Here is a 25,797-nt window from a genome sequence, read left to right on the forward strand (position 1 = left end):
GGCAGAAGGAAGAACAGGTGGCGCTGTGCTATCAAAACCCTGGAAGCACCAGGGTTGGTGAGGACACCAGGAAGTCCTGGCTCGGGCTCCAGGCCCTGCCCCCGCAGTCCTCCTGCCTCCGCAGTCCTCCTGCCTCCTCAGTCCTCCCTGCCTCCTCAGTCCTCCCTGACCCCCGCAGTCCTCCCTGCCCTGCAGTCCTCCCGCCTCCTCAGTCCTCCCTGCCTCCTCAGACCTCCCTGACCCCCGCAGTCCTCCCTGCCCTGCAGTCCTCCTGCCTCCTCAGTTCTCCCTGATCCCCGCAGTCCTCCCGCCTCCTCAGTCCTCCCTGCCCCAACAGTCCTCCCGCCTCCTCAGTCCTCCCTGCCCCAACAGTCCTCCCACCTCCTCAGTCCTACCTGCCCCCCGCAGTCCTCCCGCCACAGCCCTGCTTCCAGTCTCACATCCCACCGGTGCACCACCTCCTCTCACAGCACTCCATAACAGAAGCCATTGCGGCATGCTGGGAATGGCTTTTCTAAATGGTTCAAACTCTCCTGGCCAGCATGGCTCAGTGGTCGAGCATTGACCTATGCACCAGGAGGTCACAATTCAATTGCCAGTCAGGGCACATGCCTGAGTTATGGGCTCAATTCACCAATGTGGGGTGCACAGGAGGCAGCCGATCCATGATTCTAATCATTGATGTTTCTCTCTCTCTCTCCCTCTCCCTTCCTCTCTGAAATCAATAAAAAATATATATTAAAAAAATAATGACATAAAATGCTTCAAACTCCTCCAGCACATTTGTTTGTTTGTTTTAATTTATTAATTGACCAGATTATAAAAATAACTATTGTAGATATCTTTGTTCATTCTTCTAATCAGCCTATTGATCTGGTCTTCCCTGTCCTAGCATGTGCACCTTTACACAGTGGGTGGTCTTTCTCTCCACCCAGCTCCTGGAGAAGATAACAGGAAGGGCCACAGGAAGTGTAGATCTCAGGACTCAGATCTCCCAAGCAGATGATGCCATATTTACCAAGAGACTGAACAATCAATGAGTTATCTGTCAGGGAAATTCTTTTTTGGTTGATTTTGTCATAACCACGCTTGTAGATCAATTCCTTTAGTGACTTCAGGTTTGGGTATCCCCCTCAATGTATGGCTCCACTGTCCGCATGTTCATGGGAGCCTTGTTGAGCTTAACAAGGAGCTGCTGAAGATCTGACGAAGGCGAAGAGGCTGCAGCACCTTCGGACCTCTGGGCTTACACCATTGACACCCTCGGTCCTAGTGGACCAATCTGGGTTTGCCAATCTGGGTTTGGCGGTACGTAGAAGTTGCCAGCCATCCGAATCTCGGTTCTGCTCATCTGCCTGTGTGCCTGTGTCAGTCTCAGCTTTGCATAGACGAGCTTCCTTCTTGCCTTTCGAAGCATCATTTGGGCAAACATTTTTCTCAGGCACTTGATCCTCTGCTCTGTGCTTGCAATTCCTTCGCTTTTCCTTGAGAGTTTCTGGCACCGAAGGAACCTTCTTCTCCTCTCCTGCACCCTCCATGATTCCAGCCAGAAAAGAGCCTCAGACACATTTTAACCAGCTCCCAGGCGATGCACACAAGAAGTTCCTTCCACTCACCGCCCTGGCGGGAGGCTGGCCCAGCTGCAGCATTGTAACCAGAAGCTCCTTCCTTCCCGCAGCTGCACAACAGCCTGCAGAGTGCTCCAGTGCACGTCCCATAAGTGGCCTGCTGGTCGGCAGCCAGGGCATTGCAGATGGGCATTCCGGGAACAAGGCTTTCTCCCCCCCGGGCCGCCAGAGGAAAGGAGGAGAGCGCACAAGTGCTCATTGGAGCCTTCTGGGGGGGGGGGGGGGGCTGCCTTCCACATTATCCCAGCAACTCAGGACGCAGCAGTCAGCAAGGGGAGCGGCTGGCTCCGAGAAGGTTCTTTCTAACTTCTCCTGTCTGGCAGTCTGACCCTGGGACACAGGCTCCTCAGAGTGCATGTGCACATCAGAGCAGGATGCTTTTTACCCTTGAGGACAAGCTGATTGCCTGCCTCACAGTTCACCTGTTTTGTGTGGGATTTTAAATCTTTGTATTGACTTTTAGAGAGGAAGGGCGGGAGAGGAAGAGAGAGCAAATGCCGATCCGCTGCCTCCTGCACACCTCCTACTGGGGATCCAGTCCAGCGAGGACCGGGAACCGAACCTTTCTGTGCCTAGGACCACACACAACCAAGCCACACCGGCCATGGCCACAGCTTATCAAGTTTATTGATAGTGGGAACACACAGAAGCAATAGCCTACTTCTAAGTCCTGTAGTATTTTTATTATCATCCTTTTCCCACACAGAGGATCATCTAAGTGGTAAAGCAATGGCCCCAGTGACTACCACAAGCTTCTCCTCTCTGAGCCGGTGCCAGATGCGGCCGGTCGGGGTTTCCTGTGCGTGAGCAGCCAGCCCAGCAGTTGGGTCCTCGATGCTGTAGAGGCTGTTCATTCAAGGAGCCCCTTTCTCTCCCAGAGGGGCATGACCCAGAGACAGGACCACAACCTGGGTGCGAGGCTGTTCCTGTCACTGTGTCCAAGGTTGTTCTTATCACCTGTGTACACGTCTGCCTGGCAACAGGACTGAACTCTGAGGATGGGAAGCAGTACTGCCTGGAACAACAACTAACTGTCCGTGTGGTCGCTGAGTGAGCAAGGAGGCCGCCAGACAGCGAGGCGTGGTTGAGATGTGCTCTGGGCGGGGATGGGGTTGAGGTTGGGTCTCTCAGGTCTAGCTCCCCACTTTCCAGCCATGTGACATTGCAGTTAACTCATTTGTGTCTCAGCCCATCTGTCAACGGGATTGATAACAGTCTTCCTTCCTAGGGTTGCTAAATTGGTCCATGTGAAACAGAGAAATGCAGGCTCACCACTGGTTAGCACATGTTTTGATGTTATTAGCATGATTGTCACTACTAGGCAACAAGAATACCCTTGAGCACGTTCTTATGAACCAGGAGGTCAAGGTTCAATTTCCCATCAGGGCACATGCCTGGGTTGTGGGCTCGATCTCCAGTGGGGGTGTGTGCAGGAGGCAGCAGATCAATGATTCTCTCTCATCATTGATGTTTTTATCTCTCTCTCCCTCTCCCTTCCTCTGTGAAATAAATTAATAATAATAACAATCCTGTATAATAAAAGCTTAATATGCTAAATGTCTGACCATTTATATGACCATTCGACCAACGCTATGATGTGCACTGACACCAGGGGTCAGACATTCCAACCAGTAGGTTAGTTTGCTGCTGGGATCTAACCGATTGGGACTGGGTTAGATGGACTGGACATGGCCTGGAGCAGGCGTCTTCAAACTACGGCCCGCGGGCCACATGCGGCCCGCAGAGGAGTCTGATCCGGCCCGCCAGGTTTTTTGGGCAGTGAGTGCAGTCGAGGTGTTACAGTAGGAATTAGTAGTTCATATAGTCCGGCCCTCCAGCTCTCTGAGGGACCGTGATCTGGCCCCCACTTTAAAAAGTTTGAGGATCCCTGGCCTGGAGCCTTCCTGCATGCAGTACCTCCCCGGTCCTGATCATACAACACCCTGATTCCTGTGCCCTTTCAAAAGCCTGGACCCCTTGGGGAATGTTGGAGAGTCAGTTTCGGCTCAATCTTCACAGGCCAGGCCAAGGGACACTACAAGTCTGTGCACCAGGCCTCTAGTAGTAATAATAATAACAATAATAATAATAATAGTGTGGGAGAATTCTGACATGGGGCATGGTTCTTTACTACTGGGAGTAAGAAGCCATGCCAAGTGCTCAGCACAGTGACACCTGAGAGGAGCTGGACCATCTCTGAGCAGGCTGTGGCTGATGCTGAGCCAAGTTATGCATTCACAGTGCAGTGAACACATGCCTGGCCAGGGAAAGCCTCTTTGCTAGCAGACTACTGTGTGGAGCCGTTAGTCCACACCTCTTGCCGCTCCCACCCAGCGCCTCCAGTGCCTACGTCCCCGGCAGCCGGCACACTCATTGTCACTGACAGACCGCTGTCCATCTCTTCACCCTGAGCCCATAGCTTGCCTTTGGGTTGCACATTCTAGGCCTCTGGGCATGTGTATAAGGACAGGCAGCACATTATAGTGTCACACGGAGTATTTCACTGCCCTAAAGATCCATTGCATATGACCTCTGTTCATTTTTGGAACAATTATGAGAGAGATCGCTATTCCCATTTTTAAAAGATGAGGGAAGTGGGGCTCAGTGAGGTTGAAGATTACACACTAGCAGATGGGTCACCTGGCCCCGAGCCCAGCATCTGTCTGCTCCCAGCTGCCTCCCCTGAAACATGCTGGGCACGGGTGGAACCCAGAGATGGGCACTGCTCCCCACAGCAGAGCCCAGCTCCGGAGGGTGCCAGCGCCCTGCAGCCTGTGGTGCTGCAGTCCCAGGGACAGCAAGACCCAGCAACAGCGGGTCCTCAGCCTCCCTCCAGACACAGGAGGAAAGACAACCTAAGCAGCAACCTAAGAGACACCTACCAGGAGGGACATGCCTGAGCTTCCAGTAGAAGGCCACGGCCTGGCCTGGCTAGTCCACCCGGCCTCCCAGCAGCCCGAGCGCGGGCTTCCACTGACCATGGGACAAGGTCACATTCCCAGCCACGCCCAGGTTCCTTACCGACACTTCTGTAATGCAGAACGCTGGCACATGGTGTGGAGCACAAACCAGCCACACACTCCACAGGCCTGGGCTCTCCCTTCCAGGGCCTGAGGTCATCCGAGGAAATCCAAGGCGAGCCCCCAGGCCTGGGGGCATGTTTCCTCCTTCCCTCCACCCGGAGTCAGTGCAGGAAGTAGGAAATGCTACTCTGAGCATCTGTGGGAACCCTCAGAACCAACTGTAAGAACTGTAGGTCTGAAATGTTTGTGTTTAAGTGCAGGCGGGTGTGGAGTTCCATCCAGAAAACCTTCAAAATGCCATCTTTCTATTCTGCACTTGCTGGTCCTGAAATAGCTAAGATGTGCTTTCACAGAAGTGTAACTTCAATCCTGTCAGGCTTCTTCACCCATAAATTCCGAATTCCTCCTTCACGTGGAGATTATTTTTGAAGTTTTTTTTTTTTTTTTACAATTCTGATGCTGCCCCCTGGTGGCTACAGGGCTCATGTGCCGAACAAAAAGTTTAGGTCAGGCTGGGAATGTGTTTCCCCAAATGGGGGGCAACAGTGAGTACCCCCCTCCGTGGGCCCTTCCCGGGGCCCAAGGCTGTGGTGAATTGGAGACGCCATGTGCACGACCTGGAAGGAATTCACCCTCAGCTCTTATTTCCAAAGGCAGGCCGAGCGGGTGGGTGAGGAGAGGAGTCTGGAACAGAAAGGAAACATGATGTCAGTGCACCAATGCACAGCAAAATCCTACATTTAAAAATACAGTTTGCCTTGCTATGTAAATAAAGTTTTATTGGAACACAAAAATGAAAATATTTGTAAGCATTTAGAAATGACGGCATCGGAAGACAACTCAATGCAGGGAATGTTCTAGAGGTAGGCCAGTGGTTTCCAGATTCTTCACTCTGGCCTTTCCTGGTTGGCATCTGAGCCTGCCAGGCTAGAAAGTGTACCAGCCATGCAAGCACGCTGGCAGAGTTGGCAATGGGGAACCTGGAACCAGTTCTGTCCCCAAGCATACATCAGGGGGCCTGAAGTAGTGTTTGTCTCACCGCCCATATATGCTCATCCCCGGGTTGACCTTAACCGCATGAGTAGCCTGTAGCTCGGCATCTCTGCCTTGCTCTCTCACCTGCTGTGTCCTGGCAGCCGCCCTTCGCTCAGGTCCACGGGGTGCAGTGTCCTGAAGCGCCAGCGGCTGGCCACCGCAAGTGACCGACGCCCGTGCACAGTGGACCTGCTGCATGTCTGTGCATTTCTCTGCAAGAGACCGGGGAGAACAGAGTCACCACTTCTGTGAGTTTCACTGTTCGTAGAAACTGCCAAATCCCCTCCTGCTCAAATTCACACCCCACCGGAGGAGCTGGGAGTGCTGCCTGCCCACGCCCACGCCCACCGTGGAATCTGGACAAACTGGCGGGAGTCCAGGCAGAGCAGACAGGACGGCGGAGTGAGCCATCCTCTCAGATCTTCCTCTGCAGAACCCAGCAGAGACATTTAAAAAGCTCTCGTGCGAAAGAAGAATCCCAGTTAGGCTTTGTCACCGGGAGTGTGGGTCCCGCACTGCTTCCCCAGGTGCACCCCTGGGCAAGCCGCGCACCTGGTCTGAACTCCGCCGCCCCACCTGGCCCTGAAGAGCTTGGGACCAGAGCTACCTGTGCAATGGCCGAGGGGCCAAATATCCACCGAAAATATCTGTTTTGCTTGGTATCATTTTTGCTAAGGAGCTGACACCATCTCATAAGGCAATTGCAACAATGCAATCATTTTTATTCTTTTTTTTTTTTAGTTTGTTTGGATCCCAATGTTAAGAAAACGAACTAGGAAAAAACTATAATAATAGCCAATTAACTTATAAAAAGACGTTCAATCTCACCAATAAGCTACAAATAGAGTTTGTGTTAATCTATGAGATTGGAAAAGATACAAAAGACCAACAAAAGCTCTTTGCAGCACAAACCCACGCTGCTGGGTGTGGTGAGCAAAAACATTTAGCTGCACCCGGAATGTAAATGCCCAAACTCGTGCACTTTGCTGGATGAGCTACTGTGTCTCTTTTAGAGGACCATTTAAAAAATATTTTTATGGATGCCAGAGAGACATGGAAAGGGAGAGATATAGAAACACCAATGATGAGAGAGAATCACTGATCGGCTTCCTCCTGAACGCCCCCCACAGGGAACCCCCCACACTGGGGATCAAGCTTGCAACCCCTGGCATGCACCCTGACTGGGAACTGAAAGGAACCTCCTGGTTCATGGGTTGATGCTCAACCACTGAGCCACGCTGGCCGGGCTAAGCACCATTTAGGAAGAAAAGCATCAGGCTGAGGGGGGAAGAAGGAAAAGTAACCCGTTTCACAATTCAATGCAAACATTCCCAAAGTGTCAGGTGACAGTGACCCGCAGACAACCAGGGTCTAACTGAAATGGTACCTACTCCATTCAGTGCGCAGGGGCCTCACACATCACCTAACACCATAGAACAAAGTTAAGAAAACGACCAGGTTAGTTACAAACCAGGAGAAAGTCATGGCAGAGCACAGAGCTCCTAAAGGAAGAGAGTATAGGATACAGCAAGACTCCCCAGCACCCCAAACAGCCCGTGTAGAGAAGCAATGTCAAGCGGTGCCCAGTGTAGACAAACAACAGACACTTGTTACAAGAATGAACCCACTACTATTACTGCCCTCATATTTACCCAAACTCTGAATATAACAAATCATGTGGTATTTTTTTAAAGATACTTTAATCCACCTTAGACATGTCCATTAAAAAGGAAGTCTGGCCCTAGCTGGTTTGGCTCAATGGATAGAGCATCAGCCTGCAGACTGAACAGTCTCAGGTTCGATTCTGGCCAAGAGCACATGGCTGGGTTTCGGGCTCAGTCCCTAGCGGGGGGCATACAGGAGGTAGCCAATCAATGATTCTCTCTCATCATTGATGTTTCTCTCTCTCTCTCCCTCTCCCTTCCTCTCTAAAATCAATAGAATATATTGTATTTTTGAAAAGTCTGCCCTGGCCAGGGTGGCTCAGTTGGTTGGGCATTGTCTTGTGCATCAAAAGGTTGCCAGTTCAACTCCTAGTCAGGGCACATGGCCAGGTGGTAGGCTCCATTCCTGGTAGGGGGCGGGTGTGCAGGATGTAGCTGGTTGATGCTCCACTCACACATTGATGTTTCTCTCTCTCTCCTTTCCTCTTTTTCTAAAACTAATACAAATAAATTTTATATTTTTTTTTTAAAGAGGATATCTGATATCCTGGCTGGGTGGCTCAGTTGATTGGATAATCATCCCGTACACCAAAAGGTTGCAGGTTCAATTCCCCAGTCGGTGAGTGTGCAGAAGGCAACCAATCCATGTTTCTTTTTCACACTGATCTCTCTCTCTCTCTCTCTCTCTCTCTCTCTCTCTCTCTCTCTCTCTCAAATCAATGAGAAAAAAACAACAACACATCCTCAAGTGAGGATATTTTAAAAAGGAAATCTGATATAAAAATAAACATTTCCTTCTATCCATTAATCTCATCCTAACTAACTCTCTGAAAATATGGTTAATAATGATTCACACAAAAAACCCGAGTACATACAATTATGCCTTTATTTCATGGTCTTTTAAAAAACACAGACCACTGAGGGTTTTGAAAAGCATTCACGGAATCATCATGTTGCAGCCATAATGTCACAAAATAAAGGGACACAGAATGGCCTGCAGAGCAGAAAAGAATGGCCTGGGCCGCCTGCCGCTGGCCTGGTGAGGCAGGTGCTCACTGGCAGTGACGAGCGGACCCAGGACCACAGGCCTTCTCTGTCAGCATCCCTAACGTCAGTCACAGGACCGGCTCCAGGAGACCCTGAGGATACCCGCAAGGTGATCGCTGCCAGGCTAACCTCTGGCAGCATCCTGAATGAGCTCCATTTTCTCCTTTCCCTCTGGAAGTCAAGTTCAAGGGCCAGCCTCCAGGAGCAGTGAGACCACAGGACACCAAGCACGTGACTTGGTCAACCTGTCCTGGCTACATCTACAACATGAGAAAGATGGAGACGGGTACCATGTTGTATGATGCAGTAGCCACTGGCCACACGCGGCTGTTTAAATTACTTAGAAATTAAATACATTTTACTGAGAAATGCAATGAAATTAAAACTCCTTTCCCCAGTCACACGGAGGGCACGCTGGGAGGCTGACAGGACCTTCCTGTGGGCACAGAGAGCCCATGGACGGCTGGTCATGGGAAGGGATTCTCCTCCCTTCGCACAGCCAGGCCGGTGGCTGCGTCTGGAAGCAGCTCTGAGAAGCAACGTTTCCCGCAGAAGGGCCCAGGTTGGCGATGGAGTCACAGACGGCGGTACGGTAGCTTTCGTACATAGAACACCCTCCCCTATGGTGGAAGGAGGATCCTTGCATGGGAGTGGGCTACACCGCCAGACTCCTCCCAAAATCTGTCGGGAAAACTGGCGCAGAGGTAAGTGAAGCAGATGTGGGAGCGGCCCGGGCAGGGGGTATGGTTGGGGGGCTCTCCACTCCAGGCTCCATGAGAAGGCGATGCCCACATATGCAGGGTCCCCAGGCCCGCCTCCAGAAGCCCTGGCGGGCAGTATGCTGGCTGAGAGATGGCTGCCCTGGCGATGCTGGAGAGCAGGCTGAGTGGGTCTTCTCCGCACACGCTCTGAGCAGAGCCGCAGTGCCGGTGCCGATTGTCAAACATGGTGCTCCTTTACAACTGCATCCATAGCCGGGCACAGACTGCGAGCTGTGCAGCCCTGACCCACCATCATCTTCTTCCTTATCAAGACTCTGGCCAGAGTGGTTCAGTGGGTTGGGCACCATCCTGTGCACCGAAGGATTGCTGGTTCCATCCCCAGTGGGGGGCATGCAGGAGCAGCCAATCAATGTTCTGCTCTCACATTGATGCTTCTCTCTGGCTCCCTCTCCCTCTCCCTAAAAAATCAATTTTAAAAATCTTTAAAAAATAAATAAAAAAGAGGACTCCGATGTTTGCAGAAAGCAGTTGGATGTCCAGCTACAAAAATCTCCATTTCTCAGGCAGCTTTGCAAATGCCACAGACCCATCTGGCTGGGAGATGGAAGGAGAAAGCTTGAAAAGGGGGCCCAGCAAACTGGCGTGTCCGTGGGCGTCCTCTGCCTTCTCCCGGGGACCCAGAAAAAAGCCAGGAGGCTCAGGGGCCACCTTGACCTGGTGTGTGAGCTGAAGTGACACTGCATGGCCTCCCCCACTCCTCTTTTCAGGGGGGCAGACGGAACCCGCTCCGTCCAGGGCCTTCAGGACAGCAATCCGCCGTGACGCCACAAGGAAAGCGAGATCTCTACCTGCAATAAAAGGCGCCTCCCCGAGGAATCTGTGCACAGCAGTCCATGCCAGTGAGTCCAGCCATGCCACCCCACCAGAGCTGGCACAGTGTGTGAACTCGGCCCAAGGCACCCGCCTGCCAGGACAGGCGGAGGAGACCCTCGGTTTATTATGTCAAGCAGCTGCCAGAAGGAAAACGGGCGAAGCTGCAGTTTAGTCCGCAGGAAGCTTTTCCTGTGCCTAATGTGTTCTGGTGACTATCACACAGCTCTGCCCGGCGCTCACCCACACGCCTCTGTGCGAGATGCTCCCACGCAGACTATTCATGAACCACCGTTTAGTGTTTAACTTCTTTCACTTCGTGTGAGCAACGTACAAAATGGAGACCTGAGAATGTATTTCACTGACCCCAACAAACAAACAAAACTCTGCATCTTGACTTTTCCCCTGTGGGAGAAACACACACCTAGCGGTGATTCCGAAGGAGCCAGGTTTTCCCTGCGGGTCTGGCTTCCGTGAGCACCTCAGAGCAGCTGAACGTTAGAATCAGCCCCGCAGCTGCTTCCCACGCACACACAGCACCACAGTGATCTGCACCAGTGGTCGGCAAATTCGTCAGTCCACAGAGCCAAATATCAACAGCAACAACAATTGGAATTTCTTTGGAGAGCCCAATTTTTTAAACTTAAACTTCTTCTAATGCCTCTTCTTCAAAATAGACTCGCCGAGGCCGTGGTATTTTGTGGAGGAGCCGCAATCAAGAGGCCAAAGAGCTGCATGTGGCTTGCGAGCCACAGTTTGCAGACCACAGCTCCACACGACTCTAGCTGGGCAGGCACGAGGCAGAGAAACAAGCCTTTCCCAAGGTCTTAAATGGTTGGAATGTTCACAATGTTGAAAAATTGGCCACTTAAAACATGTAACGGTTGCACATGTGCAGACCAAGTGGGAACACGAAAGCCAGGCTGCAGATTCCCACTCACCTCCTTCCAGGTTCCCACCCATGAGCGAGGCAAGCACAGAGTCCGGCGCTGTGCGCGGCTCCGGCGGATCTTCTCTCTGCCAGGGAGTCACACGGCCGCCGTCAGTCCTGTGCCTACCGTGGTGCCCACACCTGCAGTCCTGGCTGGGACCCATCCACTGGACGGCGGAGGTTTTGCAGGCTTGCAAGCGGTGTCAATGCGAGTGGGCTTCCTTCACGGAGATCAGCAGTTCGCTGCACTAGCACATCTGGTTGTGGATGATACACTCCAAGTCACCCTAATAAGATTTGGAGTCATTTCCAACAGCTGGAATGCAGAATCAGTAATGAAATAAGAACACCTGAAATAAAATAGTAGCATTACATACTGATCGAATTATGGCCCATTTCCTTAAAGTGCAAGAAATTGGACTCAGCTTCTAACATTGCTACAAACCTTTTATGGGAAATAAAAGAGAGGGGTCTTCTATGATTGGTCACATGATATAATGAGCAGCTATTTGAACCATGCGGGACTCTGCCAACGTCTTGGTCCCGAGCCTGTCTGGACACCGTCTGCCTAAAGGTGCAGTGTTCCTGTGGGACACGGAGGACATGGTTCCTCACGTCTGGTGAACGTGCTGTGGCCAGTGCCCAAGCTCACCACCCTGCCTACACTCCTCTGTTCCAGGGCTTGGCTTAGTCTGAGCTGAGGCAAGGGAGTGTGTGTAAGACAATGCCAGGGCGTGGCCTGGGCAGAGCCGCCGAGGGGTGCAGCCTGGAGCTAGACCCTCTGGCGGTCAGCTTTCCAGCGAGAGTGCACACAGGGAGCGAAAGTGTGAGTTCAGAAGTAGTTCTGTTCAGTCTACGTTGGCTTTTGGAAAAACAATGATTGAAAAAATACTAGGAAAAGGTGGTTCATATGCAGGTGTTAGAGTTTCAAATCAAGACAGGAGACCCGGCACCAGCGCTGAGAGCCAAGTGAGCAGCCCAGCCTCTCGGAGCACAGGCCCGGCTCCAGGAGGAGGGCGGTGGGTTAGGGTTATGGTTAGGGTTAGGGTAATGACTGGATTAGATTACAAGGAGGGTATAGAGTGGCACAGGCACAGAGAGAAAGGCAACCAGTCCTTTCGTAGGAAACTGCATCAGTAGCACCAGCCGAGGGACAGGTCTAAACTCTCACTCCACCCTGACCTCTCACCTCCACTCTGACCTCTCACCTCCACCATGACCTCTCACCTCCACCCTGATTTCTCACTTCCATCCTGACCTCTCACCTCCACCCTGATCCTCCATCCTGATTCTCCACCTCTTACCTCCATCCTGATCTCTCACTTTTTTAGGCCCTGGTCTTCCACCCTCCTTCCCGGCCCTGCTTACCATTGGTGGGAAACTGGTGGTTCCCTCCTTTCGTGCAGGTTCCCGGGCACCGGCTGTAACTGAGCTTGGTCCTGGGCACTCCTGCCTAGGGCACCACTTGGCTCTGGAGTGAGACCACAGAAATCAAAGAAAAGGCAACTGTGAGATGAAAGGTTATTCCCTGGAGTCACTCAGGGTGCCCTGGAGGGAAGTCCACTCCTCCCGCCAAACCTCCCAGGGGCTCTGTCCTGCCCTGAGGGACGGCTCGCTGCCTGGTCCTTGCTCCCGGCCCGCAGTGCACAGACAGCACTCTTCCCAGCCTTCTAGGCAACCCCGAGCACTCACTGTGCTCAGCCTCCAGATTCCAAACCCAGTTCTGAAGGGGAGGACAGGAGGGGGATGAAGGAGAGGACAGGATTCCCATAAAAAGCGGCCACTGACTCCTCTCCTGCACCGCAGGCCTTCCCCCATTAGCATCCACCAAGCGCACAGACCAGACTGTAAAGATACTTCAAGCACGCCCTGCTTCCTCCCCGTGCTTCCTCCTGCCTCCCACCCGAAACCACATTCTCGGAATTTGGGTACTTAGATTGACGTTTGATCTTGTTTGGAAGTGTATGGACTCAACTACCTGGTTTAGTTTTCCGCCCCCTGAGTACAAGCTTCATTCCATTGGACCTGGAAGAAGAGCTGGCTCCGAAGGCATCTCTACCCGCCGCACAAAACGGAAAAGCTCCGTCCACACCTTAGTGCACAGCATCCGCCCAGCCCAGCCCCACGCACCCGCCCAACCCTGACCTGCGCCTTCGCCCAGCCCTGACCTGTACCCTGCGCACCAGCCCAGCCCTGTCCCGCGCCCCCGCCCAGCCCCGCGCCCCCGCCCAGCCCTGTCCCGCGCACCCGCCCAGCCCGGCACACCCAGCGGCCTGAGCCTGCGCCTCCCCGGGAGCTGAGACGCCCGCCCCCTCCCTGACCCCTCCCAGCCCCGGCCCTGCGCTGGAACAGACCTGTCCCCGCCACAGGCGCCGGCCTGGACCACGCAGCCGAGCGGAGTCCGGAGCCCCGGGGCCGCTGCCCGCCCGCTCCCGCCGGCCGGCGCGCAGGTCACATTTCCTGCTCGCGGGGGAGGCCCCAGGGTTCCCGCAGCGAGGGCCGCCCGGGCTGCAGCGCCCCGGCAGTGCCGGCCGCGGAGCTCAGCAGCTGCTGGATGAGCAGGAAGAGCAGTAGGAAGAGCAGGAAGAGCAGGAAGAAGAAGAGCGCCAGGTAGATCAGGAAGTTGAGCTCCCACTCCATCCCGCTGGCAGGCGCGGCGCCTTGAGCTCCGGGGGCCGCGAGGGGCGGGAGGAGCGCTCTGGCCCCCCTCTGGTCTCCTCCGGCACCGGTCTCCTCCGGCTCCGGTCTCCTCCGGTCTCCTCCGGCTCTGGTCTCCTCGGGTCCCGCCTGCAAAGAGCCCGGAGCTGGTGCGATGCCTGCCCGGCGCGCCGGCAGCAGAGCCTCTGCCCGCCTCGCCGGGTTAGCTCCCGAGCTCTGGGGACGCGCGGACTCCGGGGAGGAGACAGCGGAGGAGAGGTCCCGCCCGCCCGGTCTCCCAGCGGTGCCGGCTGGTGCGTTGCCATGAACCTTCAGACCCACCCCGGGTCCGCCCTGGCCCTCTCTGGGGCCGCGATGCTGGCAGCTCCCCCCCCCCCCCCGCACTTTCCTAGGCACAACAGCGGCGGTGGAGACAAATTAACACAAAGCGCATTTCCAAAGGCATGTGGTACAGAGCCTCCGATGCTGGCTTAAAATTCTGTATATTTGATGGGAAGCAAAACCAAAACACAACGAACTTAATGCTCCTTCCCGGCCCTGAGCCTCTCTGTCCATGAAGGTGGCCACGGCCACAGGGGCCGCTCAGGAAGAAGCTGTTACCCTGTGCTGTGTGACCCATCACCCCAAACTTGGTGGCTTAAAACATCAACGCTGGTCACCCCGGTTTCTGCGGTAAGAGTTAAGGGGCACTCTGGCGATTCCGGCTTAGGGTGTCCCAAGAAGTGACATATGTCAGCGGGGCCCAGTGGGCTGGAGTCCCAGGGCCTATTCGAAGGACTGGCGAGCAGTGTGGCTGCTGGCGGTTCCCTCCGGAGGGCTCTCCCTCGGCGGCCTGGGCGCTTTCAGCCAGTGCTTCCCGGAAAAGTCGCCCACGCGACCAGGCAAAAGCTGCGAAAATGTCCCTCCCACAATGTCCAGTCGCACAGCCACCTGGTCACTGCGGGAGCCAGGCTGGCTGCTGGCCATCAAAGCCGCTACCACAATAGTCCTTGCCCACTCGGGCCTCCCACCCAACTTCAGCCTCATCTGTGAGGATGCAGGAGGCCCTGGGAGAATTCAGGGAGAAAGGCGGAGTGTTTCAGGGCCCATGGAGGGCAGGGCTCAGGCAAGCAGGGTGGTGGGGAGCAGGGCCCCACTCTCCTCTCAGCCCCCTGCCTGGGGTCCCTCTGCTCTGACTCTCCGTCGCTCCTCTGGTCACACAGCTTGCTCCCCTTCCCTTGGGCTTGTTGTGAGAGTAGACGGTGAGTGGGAGGCTGAATAAGGACATGTTTGCCAGGTAAATGTCAGGTGCTGTTATAATTCTCTAACTGACTGCTGTACAAAGCTTCAGGTCCTGGACCCTTCCCCAAGCACCTTACTGTGCGAGGCTGGCTGGCTTAATCTCTCTCTCTCTCTCTCTCTCTCTCTCTCTCTCTCTCTTTCTCACTGTCTCTCTCTCTTTTGCACACACACACATACATTACTGCAGTGGTGTACTGGTGCTGGCTCATACATTCCCCACCCAAACACTTTGCAAGCCATTGTTAAAATATAGATATTATTACAAATTAAATCATATAAACTTGCAATTAAATTATGCTAACGACAAAAGTAATAATTACTCAAAATTCATGAATTCCTAGTTACTGGAGCCTGTGGCTGAGATGCTGACATGTAATTCATTACTGCACGTCTCTCCCTCCCCTCCTGCCCACGCCACGTTCAGACGCAATATGAGCAGCTTGACATCCGCCACCCTTGGGGTGAATGCCCTGAGGAAATGCACGAATGCTGAAAACCAGTGGGAGCCCCCGGCTGAGGGCTTGCCAGCACGGCACTGCTCAGGCCTGTGGACGCCTGGAGTCCCGCGCAGGGAGCAGAGCTGGCTGACCTCACTGCCTGGAGGCACACTCCTCCCTCAGCTCCGGTTCCTATGGTGGGGTGCCTGCTCCCTTGTATGTAAATCTTGGCCAGAGGACTGTCCCAGGAACTGTTTTCCATGGCCCCTCATCCTGGAAACCAAGGGGCGGTACATCTTTGACCCCCTCCTGACCCAGTGCTGGGAGCAGGACAAGAGGAGCTGCGCCAGGAGCACAGCCACGGTCCTGGGTGCCAGGGCCAGCGACATGGAGGTGGAGGTCAGAGGCCTCTGGTGGCAGAGGCCCTCCCAGAGCCAGACCAGTGCAGAGTGACGCGTGGCCAGGTTGGCGGCCGCCTGCAGGGCATCCTTCGCTCCTGCCCTTTTCTGTTCTGGGCGCTGCTGCTGGTTTCCCAGGGGCTCTCAGCAGCAGGCATGGGGCAGGTGGCAGCCGGCACATAAGCATGCTGACCGAGAGAGCACACTGTCTTGCACACTTCGCACACGGAGAGCGCTTGTCATCAACAAGGTGTTTGGTGAAAAAGACGTGCGCCAGTCGGCACACCGCCATCCGATGTCCAGGCCATGGAAGGGTGCAGGGGAAGTGCAGGCACATTAGGCACACCACTAGCCAGCGGCAGAGATGGGATGTGAGCCAGGGAGCCTGGCTCCGGAGCCTGCACTCTCAACCCCCCACCCACCTCCCAGAGGCGCCTCCAGGGAAGAGCTCCGTTTCTCATGTGTGACCATCAGGTTGATGACCCTATTTTTTCCCACTTGAAAGAACAAACCTTCTGCCTACATTCACCTCAGCTCCTTCCTTTGAAATCTTGCGGGTCGAGGCTCTGGCGGGGCCGTGTTTGCCGGCAGGATGCTGGGGAGAGAGGTGGAGGTGGAGGTGGTGGTGCCAAGCTCAAGCCCACGTCCGCCTCCTGAGGGGCTTAACTGGATTTGTAAATATTAGCTAATAAGCCCTAACCTTCACTCGCAATAGAATTTATATGAAGTAATGATGCTGTCACAAAAATGACTTGTTATATTAGACCCTCTCAATGCTTTTTAGCCTCTGATTGTAATTTAGGCACCTCAATTTTAGTTTATGTTATCATAAATGACTCCACAGATATAAGACACAATCTTTGTCTGCCTAGTTATACACAATAATGGAAATCCACAGAAAAAACCCCAGGCATTTGAAAGAGCAGAAAGAAAGGTCAGTCACTATAGATAGAGCGTGTCTGGTCCCAGCAGGTGCATGGACTGGGAGGGAGGAGGGAGGTGTCCTTACAGCCTTACACTGCCACAGTGGACCCCATGTACACTCCCACGTGACACAGTGAGCCTCTTCGCCATGCACAGTCACACTTCACGCATCTTTCACCCCTCAGTCCCCTCAGGCCTCAGAGACTGGAGTGTTGCTGGCTTGAGCCCAGCCCTGATCCAGGGAGTAGCAGGAGACAACCAATCCATGTGTCTCTCTCACATTGATGTTTCTCTCTCTGCCTCTTCCTCTCCTTCCCACTCTCTCTAAAAATCAGTGGAAAAAATATCCTTGGTTGGGATTAACAATAATCCCACCTAATAAAAGAGTAATATGCAAATTAACCATCACTCTGCTCCACAAGCCACGCTCACAAGCCACGCCCACAAGCCAATCAGAGAAAGTATGCAAATAAACCCAACCAAGATGGCTACATTCACAGAGAGCAGGAGGGAGGCGTTTCCCTGGCAACGGAGGAAGCCAAGCTTTCTTCCTGCCCTAGCAGGCCTAAGCCTCCACTCAATGCTACAAAGTTTCAATTATAGAAGGTAAACAAATCCAAACAGAAATGGCAGCCACTGAGTGAGCAGGAGGCTTGGCTCTGCTCCAGGCTACAAAGTTTCAATTGTAGAAAGTAAATATATCCCAGATACCAGGACCTCCACTTGGGTCGCTGCGGAGCATGGCCAGCCTGCAAACCACCAGAGGCCCATCACCCAGGCCACCCCATGCCCCAAGGGAACTCTCACCCTGATCCAGGGCACTCTTCAGGGCAAACAAGCTGGTCCCCACCCATGCACCAGGCCTCTATTCTATCTAATAAAAGAGTAACATGCAGATTGACCATTACTCCAACATACAAGAAGGCTGCCCCCATGTGGCCAAAGATCCTGTCCCTATGTAGACACAAGATAGCTACCACAAGATGGCCAGCAGGGGAGGGCATTTGGGAGGGACCAGGCCTGCAAGGGAGGGCAGTTGTGGGTGATCAGGCAAGTAGGGGAGGGCAGTTGGGAGGCACCAGGCCTGTAAGGGAGGACAGTTGAAGGCAATCAACCCTGCAGGGAAGGGCAGTTAGGGGTGACCAGACCAGCAGAGGAGGGAAGTTGGGGGCAAATGGGCTGGCAGAGGAGCAGTTAGACATCAATCACGCTGGCATGGGAGTGGTTAGGGGGTGATCAGGCTGGCAGGCAGAAGTGGTTAGGGGCAATCAGGAAAGCAGGCAGTTGGGAGCCAGAAGTCCTGGATTGTGAGAGGGATGCCAACTGCCCATTTAGGCCTGATCCTGGTGGGCCTAAACAGGCAGTCAGACATCCCTCAAGGGATCCCAGATTGGAAAGGGTACAGGTTGGACTGAGGGACTCCCCCCCACCCCAAATGCACAAATTTTATGCACCAGACCTCTAGTAATAATAATAAAATAAAGAGTCTAAAGGCCTAAAGAGACACCAGGAGGGCTGTGCAAATCTCCTTCCCAACCTAGGAGGGCGCTACCTGGATGCACCTGCAGGAGGGCCCTGCAGGATGGAAGGCACGTCCCAAGGTGAGGGCGGGGAAAGAGTGGGAGGCCAAAGGAAAAGGTGAGTTCTATGGCTTTGTTCTGGATTTGTCCTGAAATGAACCCGAAAGAAAAGGAAGAAATAATTTGCACCATGCTCTGGCCTCAGCATGTATGGCTGACCATGATTAGGAAAATGGGGTTCTTCTATACCTGGACCCAAACGGTCAGATGCTGCTGCTTACAGGGACTGTCTTTTACTGTGGCCACACACGTGCCAGGGATGAGTCTGTATGCTTGTTAGGCCCTCACAAGCTCTGTCCTGGCAACCTTAGTGACTCCCCACCCCCCCAGCCATCCTATTCAGTTCCTCTGACACCCATCTCCCTGCTGCTCCCACCTCAAACACAAATATTCCACCATGTTCATTTTTAGGAGACAAAAGCTGGGCCTCCTTAGAACTGTATTGCCTTTCTCACCCACAGCTTCCAGCACCTCCTCTGTGCCTCCTTTCTCACCCATGGCCTCCAGTGCCTCCTCTGAACCCCCTTTCTCACCCATGGCCTGCAGCTCCTCCTCTGTACCCCCTTTCTCACCCAGGGCCTGCAGCTCCTCCTCTGAACTCCCTTTCTCACCCATGGCCTCCAGAGCCTCTTCTGTACCCCCTTTCTCACCCATGGCCCCCAGAGCCTCCTCTGTACCCCCTTTCTCACCCATGGCCTCCAGAGCCTCCTCTGTACCCCCTTTCTCACCCATGGCCTCCAGAGCCTCCTCTGTACCCCCTTTCTCACCCAGGGCCTCCAGAGCCTTCTCTGTACCCCCTTTCTCACCCATGGTCTCCAGAGAAGACTTAGAGACTCTGGGAACGCTCGCTCCTGTAGAGCAGCGAGGTGGGTCGCTGTCCCTCGGGGAGCTGCATAAAGCCCATGGAAGTTACTGTGACCCTCCCAGCATGGGGTCTGCTCTAACACCCTCATCTTCTCGCTCTAGCCTCAAAGGAGTGACTTCAGCAGTTACACAATGCTTCCAAAATGAACTACTCTGCAGGAAATAAGCAAATGTATGTGATATGCTGCTTCCATCTCACATAGCCACTCAGAAATTCCAGTGAGGAGGGAGGGAGGGAGGAAAGGAAGGAGGGAGGGAGGGAGGGAGGGAGGGAGGGAGGGAAACCTAAGCAAGAAACTATTTGAGGGGTATGTGGGTGATCCTCCTATGTTGGGCAACTCTGAACAAAACCCTCTAGGCCCTGTCCTTGGTTTAGAACATCTCAAATCACATCAGAAGATGCCCAAGACTGTCCAATATTGAAAAAGAAAAATATGAAGTGACAGATGTGGTAAGGGCCAAGCACTATTTTTAAATTAGTCTCTTTCCAGTAAGTTAGCAGGAGGCTGGGCAGACGATGGGGTTATGGACTTGCTCAGTGTTAAGTGGGAGGAGCTTCCTCTGTTGGCACCTGTGTTGGCGGTATCGGGCGGAACTCGGAGCGGAGGCGTGGGAGCTCTGTGGTCAGCGGTGGGCTTGCAAAGGACCAGCGCACAGGGGCTAACTTGACTGCCCCCCAGAAAGGAGCTTGGAACACGGAGGGTTTGTCCGTGACCATCCTCCCTTAGGGACATGCCAGCTTGTAAGTCTGGCGGCCCCAACTGTATCCCATTACATGTATAATATTATATATAGTATGTACCACCCATAAATACCTTCCACTTATTTGAGTCAAACCAGGGCTTCCCATAGGATCTGCCACAGTAAAAACCTACTTTGGCGGTGGGTTTAGGAAGACACACACATCCCTGCAGAGCCGAAATCTGCTCACAGCAGAAAGCCACATGCTGTTTAGTACTAAGCATTCCTCCTCGGGGCTCCTGTGTGCCGACAGCCAATTCCAGGCGGCCAAGGCATGGGTTTGGTCTGACTGCCACATGTTCCATAGGGAGCCCACTGCCATGAAACGGTTGGAATCTACAACAGAAACTCCTGGTGAGAGATCTAAGGCCTTTGTCATCCACCATAGCTCAGCGGATGGTTGCACCCAGTCCCCCCCCCCTCCCCCCCAATTCCCCATTCACCATCCCCCCCTGCCCCGCCCTGAAGTCCTGTTCCAGAAGCTGTGGCTGGGAGGGGCAATCTCTGCCCACCATCCTCTGCTCGTGCTTCCTTTCAGTAGAGCAGAGCAGGACATCAACACCAACATGGTCCGAGCCATTGAGGCAGCGAGCTCTAACGGTTCCCTAGACTCCAAGGCTGTGGGCTGGAACCAGCCCTGAGGGGGTGCCCGTCATCTCCCAGGACCAGAGCGCTGTGACGGAGAACGTCAGGTGCCTGTGAAACCAGTGGCACCACAACATTCGCGTCCTGCGCTTGTCTTTCCTTGTCGTGACTCTTCAGGCATGGAGGTGAGCTGTGTAGCTCTGAGGCCAGCACTGACCTGTGGCTCAGGCTCCTCGGGCCGCATGTCTCTGCATGTCTCTGCAGGTGCCCCTGGCTGAGCTGGGGCTGTGACTGTCGCTGCGCCCCCTCCACCCACCCAGTGGGGCTGAACGGTGCTCAGCTCAGAGAAGAGAGGGACACGCAGCCGTGGTACAAACTCAGCGCCGCCACCTGCATGTTTCCTGGTTCCCGTCTGCCCCCTGTGTTTTGTCGGAAGAGAAATAGAGTCTGCTGTAAGAGGAAAACAGCCACAGGCCAGTTTCTTCCTTTTGCTGACACTGTGTTTACCAGGATGATGCTTCCTCCTTCTTCCCCAGGTTTCTTCCTTGCCCTGGGGGGGGGGGGGGGTTGTAGGGGGGGTGTGGGGAGGCCGCAGGGCTGTCCAGGCTGTCCGGTCCTCTGCAGCAGAAGCCCAGTGACGCCGGGCATGGCTCTAACTTCCCTGTGCTTCCGTTCTCTAGATTAGCAGAGTGAACACAATTGTCTCCATGTCCCTCCCAGTTCCAAAATCCAAAGGACTCTCAGCTTCACTATCAAAGCCAGGGTGGGGGAGAGGGAGAGAGCAGGTGAGGGGCTCCCAGCTGCCATATAGACGGTTGGTTGGGACCCAGAGCGTCTTCCTCAGGGAAGCAGTTTGCTGGGGAAGGGCCTCTGGCTCCTGAAACAGAAGGTCAGGGGACCCCTGCTCCCTGCTCCCGCCCAGCCACCCCCTCTCCATGCCCTTTGGGTAAGCAGCTGTCATGGTTCCCCCGCGTGCCCTCTGCAGCCCCCTGGCACTATGTGCCAACAGTGAAGCTCAACTCAGCAGAACACAGTTCCTCAGAGAACAGACTCCCCAGAGCAGACCTAGCCCTATATAAGTTTGGAAGGGAGGCGGGAGGGAGAGCTCAGACCTCAGAGCAAAGCAGTGTCCAGCGGCTGGTGCTGCTGCTCCACAGGCCCTGGGCAACAGCCAGTGTTCTTCCTTTAAACCCTCTCCCCAACAAACATATTACTTTCCCTCTTTTACTTCTTTTTTTTAAAATATATTTTTATTGACTTCTGAGAGGAAAGGAGAGGGGGAGAGAGAGAAAAAAAAAAATACCACATCAATAATGAGAGAGAATCATTTGCCTCATGCAAACCCCACACTAGGGATCAAGCCCACAACCTGGGCATGTGCCCTGACCAGGAATCAACTATAATCTCCTGGGTCATAAGTCGACACTCAACCACTGAGCCACACCAGCCAGTGCTAGCTTCTACCTGTAGGTTTATCAAATTCTCTCTTAGATTAAATGGACCCACCCACAAGGACTCCTCCTTCCTGCCCAAGAAGACATTTCCCCTGGTTATGTCACACACCTCCTCGGCCTCTTTGAGCAAGCCCAGATCTTTCTAAGTAAGACAGAGGGTGAGGAGAGCTGCCTGCTGGTCAGACCTCCCGGTGGCCGCTGAAGATGGACTTGACGCTCAGTGGGCTGCAGGCCCTGGCTGTATTCTCTGCCAGACTAAGTAAAACTCTCTGCACAGCCTTAAAATGGAGCTTTCTTCCCCCGCCTCCGCACTCAGGGAAAGGCTTTGGTGGGTCCCATCTAATTTGGAACACAGATTGATCTTATTCCATCCTAAAGTGACCGAGTGTTTTTGCTGTCAAGCCCTTTACAATCCATTATTTTATACCTTCCTTAACATCATGATTATTATCGAGTCTAGTAATAATTAATGTCGTTTTAAAACATTCGTTTAAAATCTTGCTTGGCGTTGACTTGTATTGACATAACCTTCAAACACGTGGTATCTACAGAACGTGTGTAGTGCAATTAACAAGTTTTGCTTGAAAAAGTTTGTGTTTGGTTTGTTTTTTGTTGCAAAACTAGGGCTAAGAAGATGGCAGATGAAGAGCATATTCGGCACTGCATGCTTTACGAGTTCCAATTAGGAAGAAAAGCAAGTGAGGCTGCAAAAAACATCTGTAGTGCTCTTGGTCAAGATGCAGTTAGCGCCAGAAAATGCCAGCATTGGTTTGAGAAATTTCGCGAGGGAAATTTTTTGTTAGATGACAAGAGTGGTCGAGGCCATGTGTCCAATTTTGATCAAGAAGCTCTTCAAGCTCTTTTGGTGCAAAATCCTCAAATTACCCAACAAGAGCTTGCGACAACTTTAAATTGTTCACAAAAAACAATTTCCAATCAATTGCGTGCACTTGGCAAAGTCCAAAAGTTTGGAAAATGGGTTCCTCATGAGTTGACCGACAACAACCGTAATCAAAGAGTCACAATTTGCAGTTTGCTCCTCTCTCGTCAAAACCGTTTGCCGTTTTTAGAGCAAATTGTTACCGGAGATGAAAAATGGGTGCTGTATGTTAATTTGAAAAGGCGGCCTCAATGGTTGGACAAAAATGAGGCTCCGCAGCCCAAGCCAAAACCTGACTTGCATGCGAAAAAAGTGATGTTGTGTGTTTGGGGAATTTTAAAGGAATTCTTCATTATGAACTTTTACCATCTAACCAAACCATTACAAGTGCAGTGTATAGTGCCCAATTGGAAAGGTTAGCCCAAGCTTTAAGAGAAAAAGAACCCGCGCTGATTAATCGGAAGGGCGTACCGTATTTTTCGGACCATAAGACGCACTTTTTTCCCCCCAGAAGTGGGGGGGAAAAGTCCCTGCGTCTTATGGTCCAAATATAGCCTACACATATACTTTAAAAAAAAAGTTTTTTTACTTGCCCGGCTCTGTGTGGTCTCTGTGTGCTTACCCGGCTCTAAAATGGTTCTAAATGCTGCTGTTTACTTTACAGGGTTGATTACATGTGTTTATGACTGTGATGTTGGGTTTTAATGCACATAAAATATTTTAGGACACTATTTGTTTTAGAATCTTTTTTTCTTCATTTCCCTTCTCTAAAAACTGGTGCGTCTTATGGTCCGGAGCGTCTTATGGTCCGAAAAATATGGTAATTCTTCACCATGATAACGCACGACCGCATACTGCAAGAATCACTGCTGAAAAACTGCGCCAGTTGGAATGGGAAGTTCTCCCTCAACCTGCATATTCTCCTGATATTGCCCCTTCCGATTACCATTTGTTTAGTTCTTTGCAAAACTTTCTTCTTGGAAAAAAATTTAATAATGAAGAATGCCTCAAAAATGCATTGACCGAATTTTTTGCATCAAAATCACAAGAATTTTACAACAGAGGGATTAAAATGCTTCCTGAGCGTTGGGCACAAGTAGTAGAAAACAACAGCAACTATATTGTTGATTAAATTTTGTTGTATTGTTTAAATAAATTAGATTTAAAAAAGGTATTAGAAAACGACATTAATTATTACTAGACCTAATATTTCAGGACAGCATTGTAATGCTAGTGCATGTGGTAGCCATGCTTTTTCCTAATGAGAGCTGCAGATTTCCTCTGCTAAGTAACAGTGTGACAACATTGCTTTCAACTTTGACCCAAGCAGAATGTTAACATAGAGGACCATGGTTTGCCCATCATTCCATGATGAACTATGGGTGAAAAGTAATCCCTGCATAGTGACAGTGTGTTTCTGAAGCATTTCTACACACTGTACTTTTTAAAAATAGCATAACATTAAATTGTGAAATAAGCCTTGAACATATTCAAAATTATGCTCTCCAGCTGGTGGAGTATACACAGGATAAAATTATAGAAAGAGTTCCAATTCAGGGTTCAGCTTCTGAGAAAGGCTGCACTCAAATGAAAAGAGACTTGAAGAAATTCAATTTGGTTATGTGGGGGCCAGGCGGTAGTCCAACTCTAGTGCGAGAACTACTCCCTGCTCTGGCCTTGCCATCCCCTTTTATTGAGGCTTTGGGGAAAACATCTTAGGCAACATAAACAGAAATTTACATGTAGCCCTTAGGCAGGAAATAATAGAAACGTACACGGGACAAACAAGGTAGGTTCTGCCTCAGCTAACAATATCTCAAGTAAAGGTTAGAGCAATTAAGGTTGTTGACCAGCCTTCCTGGCTTCCTGTCAACATCTCTTTTTTAGTGAAACTGATTTGTTTTCCAGCATAAAATATCCTTGTTTCTTCAGTGAACTATTACATGAAAAAGGCTTCCTCTAAACCAAGCCTGTCAAACTTGTGGCGGCCGGCGGGCTGCATGCCTCCAGCATATGACCTCAGTGACCTCATCTGTGACTCAGTGACCTTGTCTGTAATATGGAGTAACAGCAATACCATCGACATTGGGTTGTTGTGAGGGTAAACAGACTGATACATGTGAAGAGCTCGGAACACTGCCGGCGCTGAGTACATGCTAGCCACAATTCTTAGTATTAGTTCACAACTCAAGCTATCAGCTCCCGATGGCAGCACCCTTCGCACAGAAACAGCAGCAGCTCCCACCGCTCCGCTACGGGCTCTTAGCGAGAAGGCTTCCGGAAAACCTTGCTCTACACCTCCTCTGGGCATCGTTCTGGTATTTGTTCCAACCAACAGGCATATAATAACTGTTTCTCAAATACAAAATTATGCTTTTCTAATCAAGTGTATATTACATACATATAAGTCAATCCAAATACTGCTTCAGCCCTAGCTGGTTTGGCTCAGTGGATAGAGCCTCTGCCTGAGGACTGAAGTGTCCTGCGTTCTCTTCCCCTCAAGGGCACATGTGGCCCGATCCCTACTGGAGGGTGCGCAGGAAGCAGCCAATCAACAATTCTCTCTCATCATTGATGTTTCTACCTCTCCCTCTCCCTTCCTTTCTGAAAACAATAAAAATATATATTTAAAAAAATACTGCTTCACACATATGGTTAGAGAACACACAGGAAAGTGCCAGTAAAGGACTAATTCTAGAGGCCTATGTATTAGGTAAGAAGCTACAGGAGAAGCGGAGCAGAAACGGAAGTTGAGAGAGAAAAGAAACAAAGTTTCTGAGTGTTGGAAAGGAGCTTGTTTACTGATGTTTTAATGATTGAGTTCAATTCACTGTGATCCTTCTACCACTGAAGTGATAAATAGCTTTATTTTAAAGTATAGATACTTGAGTATGCCATAACCATATCCTTTGCTACTATTTAAATTTCTAATAAAAATTTTTAGATGTCGCCGGGACTGGTTTGGCTCAGTGGATAGAGCGTCAGCCTGCGGACTGAAAGGTCCCGGGTTCGATTCCGGGCAAGGGCATGTACCTTGGTTGCAGGCACATCTCCAGTAGGGGGTGTGTAAGAGGC

General features: G+C 52.1%; 1 protein-coding gene, 1 long non-coding RNA gene and 1 pseudogene across 2 annotated transcripts; all 3 read right to left on the reverse strand.

Annotated features, from left to right (window-relative positions):
• Positions 1–788: 788 nt before the first annotated feature.
• On the reverse strand, positions 789–1,837 carry LOC118726165 (annotated as a pseudogene).
• Positions 1,838–3,697: 1,860 nt separating this feature from the next.
• Positions 3,698–6,230, reverse strand: LOC123652870. The gene is made up of 3 exons (XR_006742409.1): positions 6,035–6,230; positions 5,771–5,898; positions 3,698–5,335 (listed from the first exon to the last, which is right to left on the reverse strand). It is a non-coding gene; the product is annotated as an uncharacterized LOC123652870 (long non-coding RNA).
• A 3,287-nt stretch (positions 6,231–9,517) lies between these two features.
• SMIM43 (small integral membrane protein 43) lies at positions 9,518–13,602 on the reverse strand. The gene is made up of 3 exons (XM_036450111.2): positions 13,275–13,602; positions 12,289–12,391; positions 9,518–9,967 (listed from the first exon to the last, which is right to left on the reverse strand). The coding sequence occupies exon 1, from the start codon at positions 13,558–13,560 to the stop codon at positions 13,372–13,374; it is 189 nt and encodes a 62-aa protein (XP_036306004.1). The 5' UTR covers positions 13,561–13,602; the 3' UTR covers positions 9,518–9,967; positions 12,289–12,391; positions 13,275–13,371.
• Positions 13,603–25,797: the final 12,195 nt, after the last annotated feature.

Source organism: Pipistrellus kuhlii, unplaced genomic scaffold (assembly GCF_014108245.1).
Source record: "Pipistrellus kuhlii isolate mPipKuh1 unplaced genomic scaffold, mPipKuh1.p scaffold_m20_p_21, whole genome shotgun sequence".
Lineage (NCBI taxonomy): Eukaryota > Metazoa > Chordata > Mammalia > Chiroptera > Vespertilionidae > Pipistrellus > Pipistrellus kuhlii.

Excerpts from the sequence above, each read along its gene's own strand:
- SMIM43 (XM_036450111.2), bottom strand. The coding sequence starts at position 13,560 with ATGGAGTGGGAGCTCAACTTCCTGATCTACCTGGCGCTCTTCTTCTTC.